This window comes from Oculina patagonica, chromosome 2 (genome assembly GCF_052425735.1).
Source record: "Oculina patagonica isolate OP01 chromosome 2, crgOcupat, whole genome shotgun sequence".
Taxonomy (NCBI): Eukaryota; Metazoa; Cnidaria; class Anthozoa; order Scleractinia; family Oculinidae; genus Oculina; species Oculina patagonica.
The window spans coordinates 25,262,711-25,277,219 of record NC_135759.1 but is presented as its reverse complement, the minus strand read 5'-3'; the positions used below and the strand labels follow the sequence as shown (position 1 = coordinate 25,277,219).

Here is a 14,509-nt window from a genome sequence, read left to right as displayed (position 1 = left end):
ATCTGACAGAACATCACTTCAAGGGACTCGAAATCGACTTTATACGGCCGAAAAAAAATCAACTTACCATCAGTTACGCCAATAAATAATCAGTAAATCCAGTAAACTCAGCGGAACAAAAACAAAATGAGCTGACATGTAAGCATAAATGTATTACATATTGAAGCGACTGAAAGCGGCAAAGTATTTACTGAAAGATCTAAACCTTGCCGACACTGGCGGAATCTCTTGAAACTGCGTTCAGAAAGTAAAAACATTTTCTGTCATAAAATCAGCTCAGCAATTCAGTACAGGTCGTTACCTTGCATCAGAGTCCTGTCTCTTTCTTCAGCGGACATGATCCATGCAGTAGTTAGCTTCGTTTCAACACAAAGTTATTGTATTCTTGATGATGCATGACAGCCGCAGATTCAACCGCAAACAACAGAAAGAAAGCAAACTAGACTTGCGCAAGGAAAATCATTCGCAATTATTTCGGATCTCCTCGTAATCCTTTTTCGTTCTCCACAATTTCATGGAATACACTGTAGATGACTTTTTAGGTCATCGTGCGAGAAATATTTTGGTACGAAAGTTCTCCTTTTACTGGCGAATTCATTCAGCCTACATGTACACAGTGAACACCGCACAACAAATTTTCCCACGTTTTCAAATCATAACTTCGTTTAGATCTAACTGAAACGTCCACATCATCCAGTCGATAGAAGATAAAGGACCATAAAGTCAATTGCTCGTTTTACGGTTACGGAAAATGAATGCGACAAAAGACCAATAAAAATTAAAATTTAACAGTGTAGCAATCGAGCGAGAGCCACATTTTTTTGCGTAAAGGTGCATAGAGGCTTCGATACACTCACACATAAAAAAAAGACAAACATAAAAGAGCAGTTGGATAATAAATCTCTCAGATGTTTTGCTGTGTAGTGTCGATGAGTAATTTTCCCCGTTGTCCATATCTTTCTTGCCCCTAATCCTCGTTTAAGACCTTTAAAAATCTCGGATGACCATGCATATGGCCGCCATGTTGCACGACGTACATCGTACGACACACGCGCCCGCGGACCATGCCGCTAGCCACGATGACCATGAAAACTCAGCTACATGGTTCCTCTACTTGTAATTTTCTATGGCTATGGGGCTACGCTCTAAGGAGCTCCGCTAAAAAAAACCTCTGTATACAGTTATTCATATTTAATTTTCTCTGAAAAGTGGCCGTCCATAGGACTCCTGGACTCCCACCTGGCTAAAAGCCTGATTGTACATGTACCTCTAGAAATATAAGCATTGTATAAATATTTAGTAATAATCACAGGTAAGTGGAGTGCGTTCGAGTCAATTTTGTGTGCCTTTAATCCGCTGGCTTTACGCGATTGACCTACGCAATTCGCTTGCATGTGTCTTAATCACACGTGATGGAATGACGCAATAGCCGCCGAGACTGAAAACAATTCAGTTGAGTTACAGTGTGGCACACATGCCCCTGAGCTAAGTAACTCAGTAGATTTCTTTTGTAACACAATTGCTGCCGAGATAAACAACTCGCTAGATTTATTTTGTGGCACACTTGAAGCCGATATAAACAATTGGGTAGATATGTTTTGAGACACACTTGCCACCAACTCGGTAGATTTATTTAATTATGACCACAGGCTGCGATGTGGTCATGTTGCTTAATGACTGCTGAGTACAGTGTATAATGGCTGATCAGGATGCGCTTTCTTTGAAATGACTAACCCAAACAGCATTAATTATCGAAGGCGAGAAGGTTGAAATACAAGTTGTAAAATCAGTGAATAACAGAAGATAGAAGATGGTGGTGAACACTTTGGGTTCTCAGATAGGACTTTGAAATAAAGAATCCAAGTGAAGTTTGAGAAATCAATGTCATATGATTGTTGCCGTTGTTGTTGCTGGAAACAACCAACTTGCTCCACAATGGTATTCATAACAGGGGTTGTTTCCAGTCATTCTTTTTCACAGTAGTGACTTATGCTCTTGTCGGTAATAACAGGGTGTTGGTAATAGCCTGGTGCTTGCAAGGCGGGACTCAGCGGGAGTTTTTCTGTAATTTGTGTTTTGTCAGGACAGATGTTGCCATTAAGCTGGAAGAGCATGTTAAAGTGGTTTGAAAATAATGTTATATTCGTACCAAAAACAAAATTAAAAAAATTAATTTGATACATGTACATGTATGTATTTTATGGCATGCACTAACAAAATTACTTCTTCGGGCAGAGCAGGGCTTGAGTGTAAACATTTTCAATTTTTTTCTTCCATTAAAGGAAAAAGATGATGATGGCTTTGGTAGATCTGGTAGCTGGCTGGATTTGCCAACTGATGCAAGGACCTGTGAATGGTGTTCTGCACCTGATTACATGAGAAATCAGCTTCCAAAATATGTCAATGTGACATTGGATAAGTGGCCCCCAGATTTATTGTTAGATCTCTGCTACTGTTATGACTGTGTTCAAGAGTATCATAGGCTTCAGGAAGAATCAAATGATGAAAGTAAAAAGGTATGTATGCACACTTGTACATGTACTTTATTGTAATACCTTTGTTTTATGTGCGGTACCAGAAAATATCCATATACCCACCCCATGAAAGGGCACTAGAAATTTTGAGAGGGTGAATAATGTCATGCCCTGGACTGGATAGTTATAAGGTAAACAATGTGTGATAAAGCCTAACAAGTAATAATATTATTGAATTGACCGGCGGAAGCTGGCTGCTGGTACCTTTGGTCATAAATCCAACATTGATAACAGAACAGTCTGAAGATTTTTTTTTAAACAATGCTGTGTCACTGTGCAAAATAAATATTTAGAAATTAACTCTACTCATAACTACTTTCTTTTCAGCTTCTGCATTTGGTGGATATTGACAGGCTAGCAAAGACAATAACAAATGCCTTGGACAGTGTTGGTGAAAGAAAGGAGCTGCAGGTATGTCTTGACCAGAATCAGAGTGTATTTTAATTTATTCCTGGTTTTTGCATTTGCTCACTTTCTGCCTGTCAGCCCAAATTACCTGTTATAACAATCAAGGAAAATGTGTCTTTTTTAAGTTAACAAAAAAAACTTGCAGCCAAAACTTTATTTTTTGAAGCAAAATTTAAGTTGTAATAAAATTCAAGGAAAACATTGCATCTTTCCCCGTAAGATGGCCCATTGGGGCCAGTCCCAACCATGTCCATCTTAAGATGGATTTGACTGTATATTTACATTAATTTGTTCTTTGAAGGAGGTTGCCACCAAGCTTCAAGTTCCCCTCCTGGAAATCTTAAGATTCCCTTATCTTTTGCACGAGGAGCGCCTGGCAGACCTGTTCAAAAGAGGGCTTATAGCTTTGAATGTGTGTGACTGTCCACTAAAGCTGGAAGGACTTGAAGAAAAAATACCTGGCTCGTACTTACTATTAGTCCATCCTGACCCAGAGGTACAGTTGAGTATGTTTAACATAACATGTATCCTTTTATGAATTGTACACAGTGGTGCAGGGCTGCAAATAATTTTTTTTCACTTGAAAGGACATATGTCCTACTAAGACACCATCTTGGTTTGACAAAACAAAGTTCTGGTCAGATAGATTTTTATTCATTGTTTCGAAAAAATGATTTACAATCAAAAAATTGTCCAGAAATCATGTCCGACCACACTTGGGATTACCGGTAAGTCCGACATGAGCAAATTTTGGTCGGCCAATGTCCATGACTGACTGTTATTTGCAGCCCTGGTGGTGTCGGGAGTCTTTAATAAGCTATGTCGTGAACAGCATAAAGAAACCAGAGTTCTTTTTTTGATTTTATTACACTCTGCCAAAATACCCCCTCTTTCCCATCCAATGTTGTATGATTGTAAAAAAGGCCTTCAAAAAACAAAGAACAACATTGTTAGGGGGGTGGGGGGGGGGAAATTAAACTATATTACATTAAAAAGGGGCCTAAAATGGCAATGCGTTGAAACATTGTATCATGTGTCAACATTGTGTCATGTACAAATGCACAGATAGGGGATGTTGATTGAGCAAAAGATATAGGAAAGGATCTGTGAAACCATGTTTGTTTTTCTCCAGGTGCGTGGTTGGGCAGTTAGAAGTGTGAGGGCCCAGGGTTTTATCAATCAAGATGACTATGATGTCTTAAAAGAGGTGATTGGGTGGATGATTCAAGTTGTGGAGTTTGATCTGTTCAAGAACTCTGATCTTTTGCCACCAGAGAGCAAACCTTTCGAATGCATGTTCCTGCCTTGTCATCTGTTCATGCCACTAACGATACGGGAGTACTGGCTTGGTTTGTTTGTACTTTTGCGGCAAATGGAGGTGGAAACAATGCAGTCATGCTTTATGAGTTTCACTGGACACATTGAGTTTTTGAATACAATTGTGTCGCCAATGGCAGAAAATGAAGAATGGTCGGAAGGTATTTTGATTATACATGTATCATGTTTTGACTATGAAAATTACCTTTTTTTGTTGCTGTTTAAAGATAAAGGTTTAATTACCAGATGATAGACACATACATCTACTTGTCCAGTGGACATTAATTAAGTTGTGAATTCTTTCTTTGACTTTACAAACATGTGAAAGCTTACAGAGCATGGTATTTACATCAGGAGGCAGTGTGGTCTAGTGGTTGAGGCATTGGACTTTAAATCTGGAGGTCCTGCATGGGTTCAAATCCTCCTCCATGCAACAAGATGGATTTGTCTTTGGTGGTCCCCAGTTCAAACCCTCCATGGTTTGCCAGCTGGGATTTTTTACAATATTATTTATTTCCCCAGATTTAGTGTCAGTGGATGATGAGCCACTTTGTTCAAATGCCACTGCAAATTCCCAATATTATCTGTTATTTCTTGTACCTACCAAGTCTTACACCAGGGGCGGAAAAAATTTATTCCAGCTTTCCCTTCAGACAAGCAGCTTTCAAACTGTGTTTGCCTGGAAAATTTGCATCATTTTCTTAGTTTGCTTTTTTTATGATTTCAGTTGGCTGATGACTTGCAAATGACTTGCCTGGGAGGAAAATATAATTGTCCTAGACAACTGGATGGCATTTTTTTTCAAGCCCTGTTTGATATTTTGAAAATCTGATAGAAGTTCCTTTAATTGCTCTTGTAATAAACTACTTGGGAGGAGCTGGAGTGATATAAAAAAGGGGCTCTCAACATCCTCATTTAAAAATTTGGCTTGGTGAAGTCTTAATAAATATGTACATGACTGTATTGAAATCTGAGTTGTTTGTTAATTTACTGCTACATCTTGTTGCATTCCTAATTAGAAACACTCTTTATCTACAGATGATGGTGCTTTTTGGCCAAGGTTTCAGTGCTTTGTAGTCTTACTTGACAGACTTGGAAACAGAATTTGGCAGGTTTCAGGGTACAAACCTTGTCAGCTGTTTACGATCATAACTAAAAACAATTTCTTCCATAATGCTATCATGCAGTGGCGAAACAATGAAGGTGAAGAGGCCCTCAGCCAAGAAGTGTTTGGAGACTTGCGGAGAACCAGACAACTTTCAAATTCATCGGACACTAAATACTGCAGCAAGTTTTATAAAACTACACTGGCCTGGTTCCAGCCTTTTGTTAAATCTCTTCTTGACTTTGAATCTCATGGAGATTGCCTGTCACTTGTAATTAAATATCTTCATAATCTGGCAGGTAAGTCTTATTTACCCTTTAAATTATATAACCTGCAGCGGTATAGCGAGTGGTAGCAAATCGATAAAAATGGTATCACACATGTGGATAAAAATGATATGCACACATGTGCGATATCATTTTTGACCATTAAGCTCACAGAGTTTGCCATGATCAATGCCCAATGACCCAAAGTTAATCAATATTAAGTCGAAACATCTTTGAAACATCTTAGGAACTTCCACAAGCTTCATTGGTTGTCATAATATTTGTAACTGCAAGAGCACTCACAGCTGAACATTCATATGGCTGATTATCTCACATAATGTTCAAGGCGTTTCTAGGCCCCAATAAGTCTGCCACTCAGCACGCAAGGTCTGTCTTTGTGCAGTTAATTATCAAAAAGCGGTATTTATTTTTGGTCACGGTTTGAATTTGAAGAGATCTCATACATGTATTTGTTGATGAAGTTTAGTGTAAAGTAGCAGGTAGATATTTCATTGTAGGTGGAAAATCACTGGCTACCAACATATTTTCACTGGACAGGTGCAGGGTGTAAAAATGTAACTAGTTATATCTCAAGTTAAGGTTGTGAAAGTATACAAATGTTTTCAATTTCACTTCTGATCAGATGACCGCTCACATGAAAGTACTTTCAAGTTGGATGTCCAGTCTGCATTGTTAAGGATCATTCATGAATTGTTGGCCAAAAGGATGTTTGAGCTTCTGGCTCCTACAGTTAGCATTTGGGCTGAAGATGTGTTGAATGCAGTAATTTTTGAGTTGGGGGACAAGAAGGTAAGAAATATACTTGGTCCAGTAGTTTTTAGCTACTTATTGCTAACATTGCATTTAAAAAGGTAACCAAACGGTCTCGATAATTTAAAAGGAATAAACCCGTTTTTCTCATGTGGGGTATGTTAAAGACTAGATTTGTACTGTTAAATCTTGAGATTTTTTGACGTGGTGGATTATCTCCAATTTCACTCCCCTACTGCTAAGCTCTGCTAGAATCTAAATGTCCATTTAAATGGTTGTTGCCATTGCAATGACAATGAGACAAACATTGTAGAGCTGTTTCTTGTAACACTGTAACTCTGAAAATTCTTTTTAGGTCGTTGAGGTTACCCGAAGACTACTTCAGAATCTGCTTAAGGCTGGCCATCGTTTAGGACAAAAAAATGCTCTTAAATTCTGGCAAAAGTTTCAGGTTCCAGGAGGACCTAAACAACTATCTCCTGATGACAAAAAGCAGATCATTTCGCTTCTTGTTCACACTTTGAAGGTACTATTGATGTTATGACTGTTGTCGTTTTACGCGCATGTCTAATATTCATGTAGCTAAAAATTAATATGGCTAATGTCCGTGAAAATATACAAAGCATGTGTGTCTTCTCAAAAATAAACCACTAGTAAAATCTATACCAAACCACATTTGGATTCCTAGTGGCATGATTAGCAAATCCTTACTAGTGACTGAGGTATTAATGACGCCATCACCCACTTTTGCATTGCTGTTTGTTCACTTTTACTAATTATTTTTTTTGGGGGGGAGGGAGGGGTCCAAATGGTAAAGAAAATTACATGGTGGCTTGAAGATATGAATGTTATTTTCTGTTTTTTAAAGCAATATTTAAAGTAATTCTTACATTTGTTATCAAGCCACCATGTAATACTCTCTTTATATCTTTCCTCAAATAATCTTCAATCAACCAATCAATCAGTATAATAACATCAAGAAATTTCATGTACATAAAAAATAATCAAGGGTTTTGTTGTTGTCATAGTAGAGACAGGGTCATTAAACCAAACTGATATTATGTTTCAAATACAAGTCACTCGGTAACAGAATTTATCTCACTGTAACTAATAAAAGCCATGTCTGTGCAGTGGGTTTCTTGAGATTACATGAAGGCATTACACAACAGTAGAAACTTGCAAAATATGCCCAATACTAAGAAAAGAAGAGCCAGGGAAACAGAAACTGTGTGACAGCAGTTGCCCTGTTGTTGTATATTTGTCATTTTCATTTTACAAATATTAGAGACTTATTTATTAAAAGTTCGCTTTCTTTCATTGTTTATTCTCTTGAAGGCTCAAAATGATCCTGCTTTTCAAAACGTTCGCTCAAGTTTCGGTACTAAAGCTCCAGTGGCTAACTCAAGTGGTGGTACTACAGCTCCAGTGGTTCACTCAAGTGGTGGTACCACAGCTTCAACAGTTCATTCAAGTGGTAGTGCTAAAGCTCAAACAGGTCACTCAAGTGATTATGGTAAAGCTCCAGTAGCTCACTCCAGTTTCGGTATGAAAGCTCCAGTAGGTCACTCAAGTTTTGGTACTAAAGATTCAACAGTCCATTCAAGTGGAAGTGTTAAAGATCCAACGGTTTACTCAAGTGATAGTAGTGAAGCTTCAGTAGCTCTCTTAAGTTTTGGAACAAAAGCTCCAGTAGCTCTTTCAAGTTTCAGTGCTAAAGCTCCAGTAGTTCATTCGAGTGGCAATAATAAATCTCCAGAAGTTCACTCAAGTTTTAGTACTAAAGCTTCAACAGTTCATTCAAGTGGTAGTTCTAAAGCTGCAACGTCTCACTCAAGTGATAGTAGTAAAGCTTCAGTAGCTCGCTCAAGTTTCGGAACTAAAGCTCCAACAGCTCACTCGAGTGATGGTTCTAAAGTGTCAACAGTTTATTCAAGTGATAGTGCTAAAGCTCCAAGGGTTCACTTAAGTGACAGTAGCAAAGCTCCAACAGCCCACTCAAGTGGAAGTGCTAAAGCTCCAACAGTTGTTCCTAAAGCTGAATGCCAAACATCAAAGGATGAAATGAGAACCAAACCGTTTTATCAGTCTAGCATCCAAATACAAGGAATCCGGCCTCTGAAGGAAATGAAACTGCAAGGTTCACAGGGCATGAATGGCTCTAAACGTGTAGTAATTGAAAAAAGTGGCACAGCTCACCAACAGAACATTCAACCATTGGGAAAGCCTGGTCCAAGTACGCATTTTACTAGTTCTGAAGATGAAGAGGACGAGGAAGTTCACTGGAATAACAAGAAGAGGCGAAAGAAGCCTAAACATCCATCTGGGAAAGTCAGAGTGTAAGGGTGCTGGTTTGTGTGACCAGAGTCAGTTTCTGTTTCTATGTAATTTACATTGATTTATTACTTCTCTCAGACAGTGCGTGTGCAGTGATAGGTCAGATTTACAGGTAATATTCTTAAATATGGCTCCCTTTGACAGGCTTGACCTGAAATGTTTTCCTTTCTTGAGAGCGAGAGAAATTGAGGATTTATTAACCTCATTTTTTAGGTTCGCAGGGTAAGAAGATATTAGATTTTCCTGTCGACTCATAACTTACTCACCTTGTGCTTGCAGTTAGGACCACGAGCTTGACTAATATTCGATGTAGGTTATGATTGCATTCCCTTTTAGTCTCTTTGGCTCCTCTGACGATAAGGTTTGGCATTCAGCAATAAGTTCACGTTATTGGCTATCTTGTGTAGTTTCACTGTAATGCTGGCTGGGTGAACATACAATGTACTATCCATTTTATTTTGGTTGCACTCTTTAAGTCATTCACTTTGCAGGACAATGTTTTGTTAAGGGTTTTCAGTTTCACAGTTCAGAAGTACTATTAGTACTAATGTGGTTTGTGCTTGCCTTTTCACCCAAGGAGGTTATTGTTGTTGTTGTTGTTTAGATCTAAAAGCTCTTTGAGAATGGGAGGGAGCCCAATTCAAGCAAGAGTTCAACTTGAAGACTGTATGTCATCTGTGAGTAAAATAAAAGCTGAAAAAAGTATCAAAAAAGAACCCGCTCAAAGAACCCTGCGACCAAAGAAAAAACATAGGGCAAGGAAGTCTGCTGGTATGGCAAAGAAATATACACCCATTCAGCAAAACTCTGGTAAGTCAGAAAACAAGTCGAATTTTAAAATGAATAGCATGATGGTACCAACGTATTAAATCAATATGTATACTTGAACAAAAATTATACAAGACCTTAGACAAGTGAAATGCGCATTATTCCCAATGTGATACATTGTACAACGCACTATTTCATTTCGTACTTTCTGAATTGTTTAGACATCTTCAAAAGCCCTCTGCAGTTTCTTGTATGTTTTAAAACCAGTTTTAAAACAAGTAATTGTCACTTATTGAATAATCGTGTAAAATTAATAGTTTGCTTTCTTTCGACTAGATAGAAGTAATTAACTTATTTTAAGTTTTGTGACGAAAAGTTCTATTTTCTTCTTGATTGTAAGGTGCAACATATGAAGATCCAATAGTTCTATCTGATGAAGACGAATCTGCAGCAAAACTACAAGAACACATAAAGCCAATGTCGGCCAGAAATAAAGATAATGGAATTCTGGATAATTATTTTCACTGTGGCAACAGTGAAAATGATGACGTTGCTCTTGTGCAACATATGGACGAATTTGAGTCACCTTCAAATGCAGTTAAGAATGACTCGATTATTGAGAATAGAACTGCTGACAAGTCGCTGATAAATGTTGATGACTCCAGCGAAAATACTGCCTCAGACGAAGAGCTTCTACATTCTTACACGGAAAGCAAAGAAAACAATTCTTCTAAGGGAAAATCAGGGAAAGCAGATCTCTCTGCTGAGAATGACAGCTCTGATGATGATAAGCCGCTTTCATATGTATGCAAAGCCTTAAAGGCAACACCTAGGAAGACACCAACAACAGACATTGCTCCCCAGGTTAAGATTGAAGAGACTGCGCATGACTGTAAGACTGCTTCATTTAAGGAAGTCATCACGGCAGTATCTCCAGGTACATCAACGTGTGAAAGAGACTTTCCTGAGGTAAAAACTGAAGTTGACAATGACACGTCTTCATTTACTGAAGAAAATGACATTCAAGGTGCAATTGGTTATTTTATGGATGGAAGTTTAAATGAGAAGGAAGTGAAATTGGAGAATGAAAGTGGTAGTATGGAGTGGGATGTTGACCCAACTCTTCAGACAGTCAAAACTGAATCTGTGCCAGAAGAAGAAGAAACAACTTCTCTATCTGACATTAGTAAAAATCTTCTAAATGATGCCACCATTGATGATGGTACGAACCTCTGGGGCGATTACTATGGTTACAGTGAACTCGTACTAAATTCTCAGGAGAATGCTCTTGCAAGTGTAGAGGAAGATCTTGATGATTTGTACAGCACACAGACCGACAATTGGAAAGAGAATACTAACATTTTGACAAGTGAAGATGGTAACGAAAAGGCTGTCTCAAATGAAGTCAGCCTAACTGCAAAAGCAACAAAACATGTAACATTTGCTATTGACTCAAGCTCAGCTGATGCAGTGGCAAGTTCTAGCAAATCTTCTGTTGGCCATGCTGCAATCACACAACCCAGTAGGGCCCTCTCAGAAGACGAGTTTTTTCACGAGATTCTAAGTTGGAAAACAGAGCGCCTTTGCAAGTTTCAAAGTAATGGAAGAGTTGCCAGTCTACCTCGAAATTATTCTGCAGATCCAGTTCCAAATTCATTTGAATCCATTGACCAGTATTACAACACCTTCAAGCCTTTGTTATTCATGGAAATCTGGGAACAGGTATTTTAGAATTTTTTGGTTTCAATATATCGTTCCAGACACAATTTGTGGTCAAGATCTAAACAAAACCGTTGGTTCTGTGTTCTTAATGGGAAGACATTGTTATTTGCTGTAATGATTCGATTTAGTGCCCAGGGAACAAATTTACTTTTGTGAGTTGAGGGCACTGAGTGAGACAGAGCACTTGTTATAACAGGACACCTACTTCTTTTTTGACATTAAGAATAATTATTGCAATAATTACGGAAGAAAGACGACCAAGAACGCCGTATTAGTAACGTTTTTTAGGTGTTTTCTGCTTTTATCGTTTTGAAATGCCTTGCAAAGGAGAATGGAAGTACTATGTATAGAAAAAGCAGCTGATGAAAGCTTTCAGGGCCCCTTAATTGATTGAAACATTCTTAATTGAATGCATGTCATAAACTTATGCTTCAACTTTAAGTTCAACTTAATTGAAATATAATCGTTATATATTTTTTAAATAAAACTAAAGGACCACCCACAACAAGCAAGAAGAAATGATGCTAATTAAATTTAGTGGTAGCGTTAACAGTAATTTATTGTTGGTGTTATCTGTTACATACAGTGTGGTATACATACTAGGTGATGCATACAAGTTGATGCGGTAAACATGACTGATACAAAAGGGTTAAAAGAGAAGCTTAGTTATTAGAGGTACATACATTGTGGTGTTGCCTTAATAAAACTTTTAAAATTGGAAAACTATTATCCCAGGCTATAGGTAGTTGGTGGGACAAAGACATGAACAGAAAGCGTGTTGCTATGAATGTTCTTGATGGAAGTACCGCCAATAGCTTCTGGATTATCCCCTGCAGTGGTGTCATTAATGAATATCAGCATAGGAAGACCTTCTTCCCCATGGAGAGCGATTTGGTTCTTTTGACGCAAGAAGGTGAGAGTTGTTTGTCTATTACACTTCACAGAAATACGACCTGTTACTCTGTTGTCTTTTTTATTTAGGAGCCTAGCTTTTTCCTCGACATAACTGAACCATTGCAATGTGAAATTAGTGTTGTTCGATGGACAGTATTTTTTTAAATTTATTTACAGTGTCCTTAATTAGCACAGCAGTTCTAAAAACATTAGCGTTGAAGTAAGTCAAGGGTAGCCTGCCTTACTGGGGTTTAAAATGACACCTTAACCTATTTGAACAAATCACCAAAACACTCTTCTTAGTGTGTGTCACATGCTTTTGAAAATTGCGGAAATTTCCGTTCCCCAAATCTCTTTTAGGAGTGTCTGTCTAAATATAGAGAATCCTGAGACATGATCGAACATTTAAGTTTGTTTGTATTTTATGAAAAGGCCCATTTGGTGAAAGATTTCCGTGAATAATCCCTGTCGAAATTCCAATTTGATCTGGATTAAGGGCCCGCATGAAAACCAGCTAAAGCTGATGTGGTTTCCTCTCAAAATATAGTATTTTATAGTAATTTGAAGTTCCAGCAAGTTTAATTTTTTGTGAAATCTAGGAATGTAAATACTCTGCTGGAGCTAATAGTGACAATTGTAATTAACGTAAAATGGAACACGTTTAACTTGGTTTTTACACACTTTTTAGTTTATGCTTTGATTATTAATGCTAAAAGCACTATTAACTATTCTTGTTTTCAGGTGGTAGTAATGAGTATTCCGGCCCAGCAGCATTTGGTTTAGTGGAAAAAGCTGAAGTTAAGCGAATTCAGCAATCACAAAGAGTTAGCATGGACAGTAGTGGGGGAGATGATGGTATGGTTGAGTCTTCCCAGAAGGGGGCCCATGTTTCCTTGTTCCCCAAAAGGCTAAAGGCTACAACAGTCCCTGTACCAACAGACAGTGTAGTCATCGCTGTCAATTAACTATTGCCTGAGTAATATTGTGAAAATTTAAGTTTGAGCTCATTTTAAGATAAAGCAGGTACTAGGTATTAAGAGGTATCTGGTGGGGTGATGTTTTCAGAGAGGTTTTACTGTAAGGATTAAAAATGTCTGTCTTCACTTTTCACAGTAAACAAACCCCGAACATAACGAGAGTTGACATCATGTCAGCATTATTGTGTCTCTTTTTTTTAATGGTTTTTGTGTTATATCAGATTGAACTTTTCAAATCTTTTTTGTACCAATGTTTGTATTGCAGAAATTAATGAGGCAAAATTCCAGCTGAAGTTAGACATCAAAACTACGTCCCACTTTCGACCTGGCAGAAATTGCCGTATCCAAGTAGAGTATGTGACCTCACTCCTAACAGCACTGCGGCAGTGGACTAGTTTGATGCAGCTTAGCAAGAGTATCTTAGCCACTGATATTCTTAGACCACGGAAAACAGATTATTTCTGTTCAAATGATTATAGCTGCTCTGCGCATGTTGCCAAGGTACTGCAAGAAATAACTACTTAAAGAAATATTAAAACTTTACTGTAACTGTTTAAGCATGAAAAGTGCGCTACTTGAACGATTATTAATTTATGGAAAATGGTGTCCTTGATAACAGAGGTACAGTAAACACCCGCGAGTAAGAACCTAGGTTTTTTTAGGTTAGCCTAAAAAGTAGTTAACACAAATTAAGGCTATTTAGTTCTTAATAAGTTCTTATTTTCTGGGTAAAAATTTACATTTTTGCTAATAGAAGGCTTAAGGTATCAGCCACCCTTCAGGACCATCCGCGCCCGGATCGCTCCAGCGCTTTTGTTTTTAATACAACCCCTACAAACCACACATTTTCTGAAAGCTTAATAGTTCCAGATTATGAATTATTCCTTTAAAAATGACGAAAACTTAAAACAAACGCAAAATTGAGACGTTTTTGCGAAAGCATATGTCTGTGCAATTCAAGCTCCGGGCCCGCCGAAATTAAGCGGAAGAAAACGAAAAACATTGCGTTTGCCTCTTAACACCTTTCTCTAAAAAACCGTGTCTCAGATTTTTGACAAGTGCGTTTGTTCTTTTGTAATGCGCAGATAAAGTTAGGGGAGACGATCATCGCCACTTCCTGTGGAAAAATATATTCGCGAGAAAAAAAAAATCGCAGAACGGTTTCGGAGAACTATCTGACTAGCTGGCCAATTTCAGCCAAATCGGTTCAGGGGCTGCCGACTTGGAGTTAAAACGTACGTTAACTTGTCGAATTTCTTTCCGAGAAAAAGCGAAAAATTTTTTGCGGGTCTTACCCATAATGGGATTATAACGCCTGGAACGTCAAGGTTGATGCTTACCAGAAAGGGTCATCCTTCTCTAAAATATGCTTGAAGGTAACGCAGGAAACATTTACACGGAACGTGGCGATAT

The 14,509-nt window shown here is 38.1% G+C and overlaps 1 protein-coding gene across 2 annotated transcripts in view; it reads left to right on the top strand.

Annotated features, from left to right (window-relative positions):
* The window catches only part of LOC144643748 (uncharacterized), a 41,499-nt gene that overhangs the window by 9,205 nt on the left and 17,785 nt on the right, over window positions 1-14,509 (top strand). The window contains exons 1-13 of one of the 2 annotated variants that reach the window (XM_078503086.1): window positions 2,333-2,516; window positions 2,862-2,945; window positions 3,244-3,438; window positions 4,075-4,420; window positions 5,298-5,663; window positions 6,274-6,440; window positions 6,757-6,927; window positions 7,737-8,737; window positions 9,340-9,545; window positions 9,904-11,225; window positions 11,961-12,138; window positions 12,861-12,974; window positions 13,362-13,597. In XM_078503086.1, coding sequence (XP_078359212.1) covers window positions 2,376-2,516; window positions 2,862-2,945; window positions 3,244-3,438; window positions 4,075-4,420; window positions 5,298-5,663; window positions 6,274-6,440; window positions 6,757-6,927; window positions 7,737-8,737; window positions 9,340-9,545; window positions 9,904-11,225; window positions 11,961-12,138; window positions 12,861-12,974; window positions 13,362-13,597 — 4,527 coding nt within the window. In that variant the 5' untranslated portion in view covers window positions 2,333-2,375. Of the gene's footprint in view, window positions 1-2,332; window positions 2,517-2,861; window positions 2,946-3,243; window positions 3,439-4,074; window positions 4,421-5,297; window positions 5,664-6,273; window positions 6,441-6,756; window positions 6,928-7,736; window positions 8,738-9,339; window positions 9,546-9,903; window positions 11,226-11,960; window positions 12,139-12,860; window positions 12,975-13,361; window positions 13,598-14,509 lie in introns of those variants that run through there. The other variant, XM_078503085.1, reaches the window with a different exon arrangement.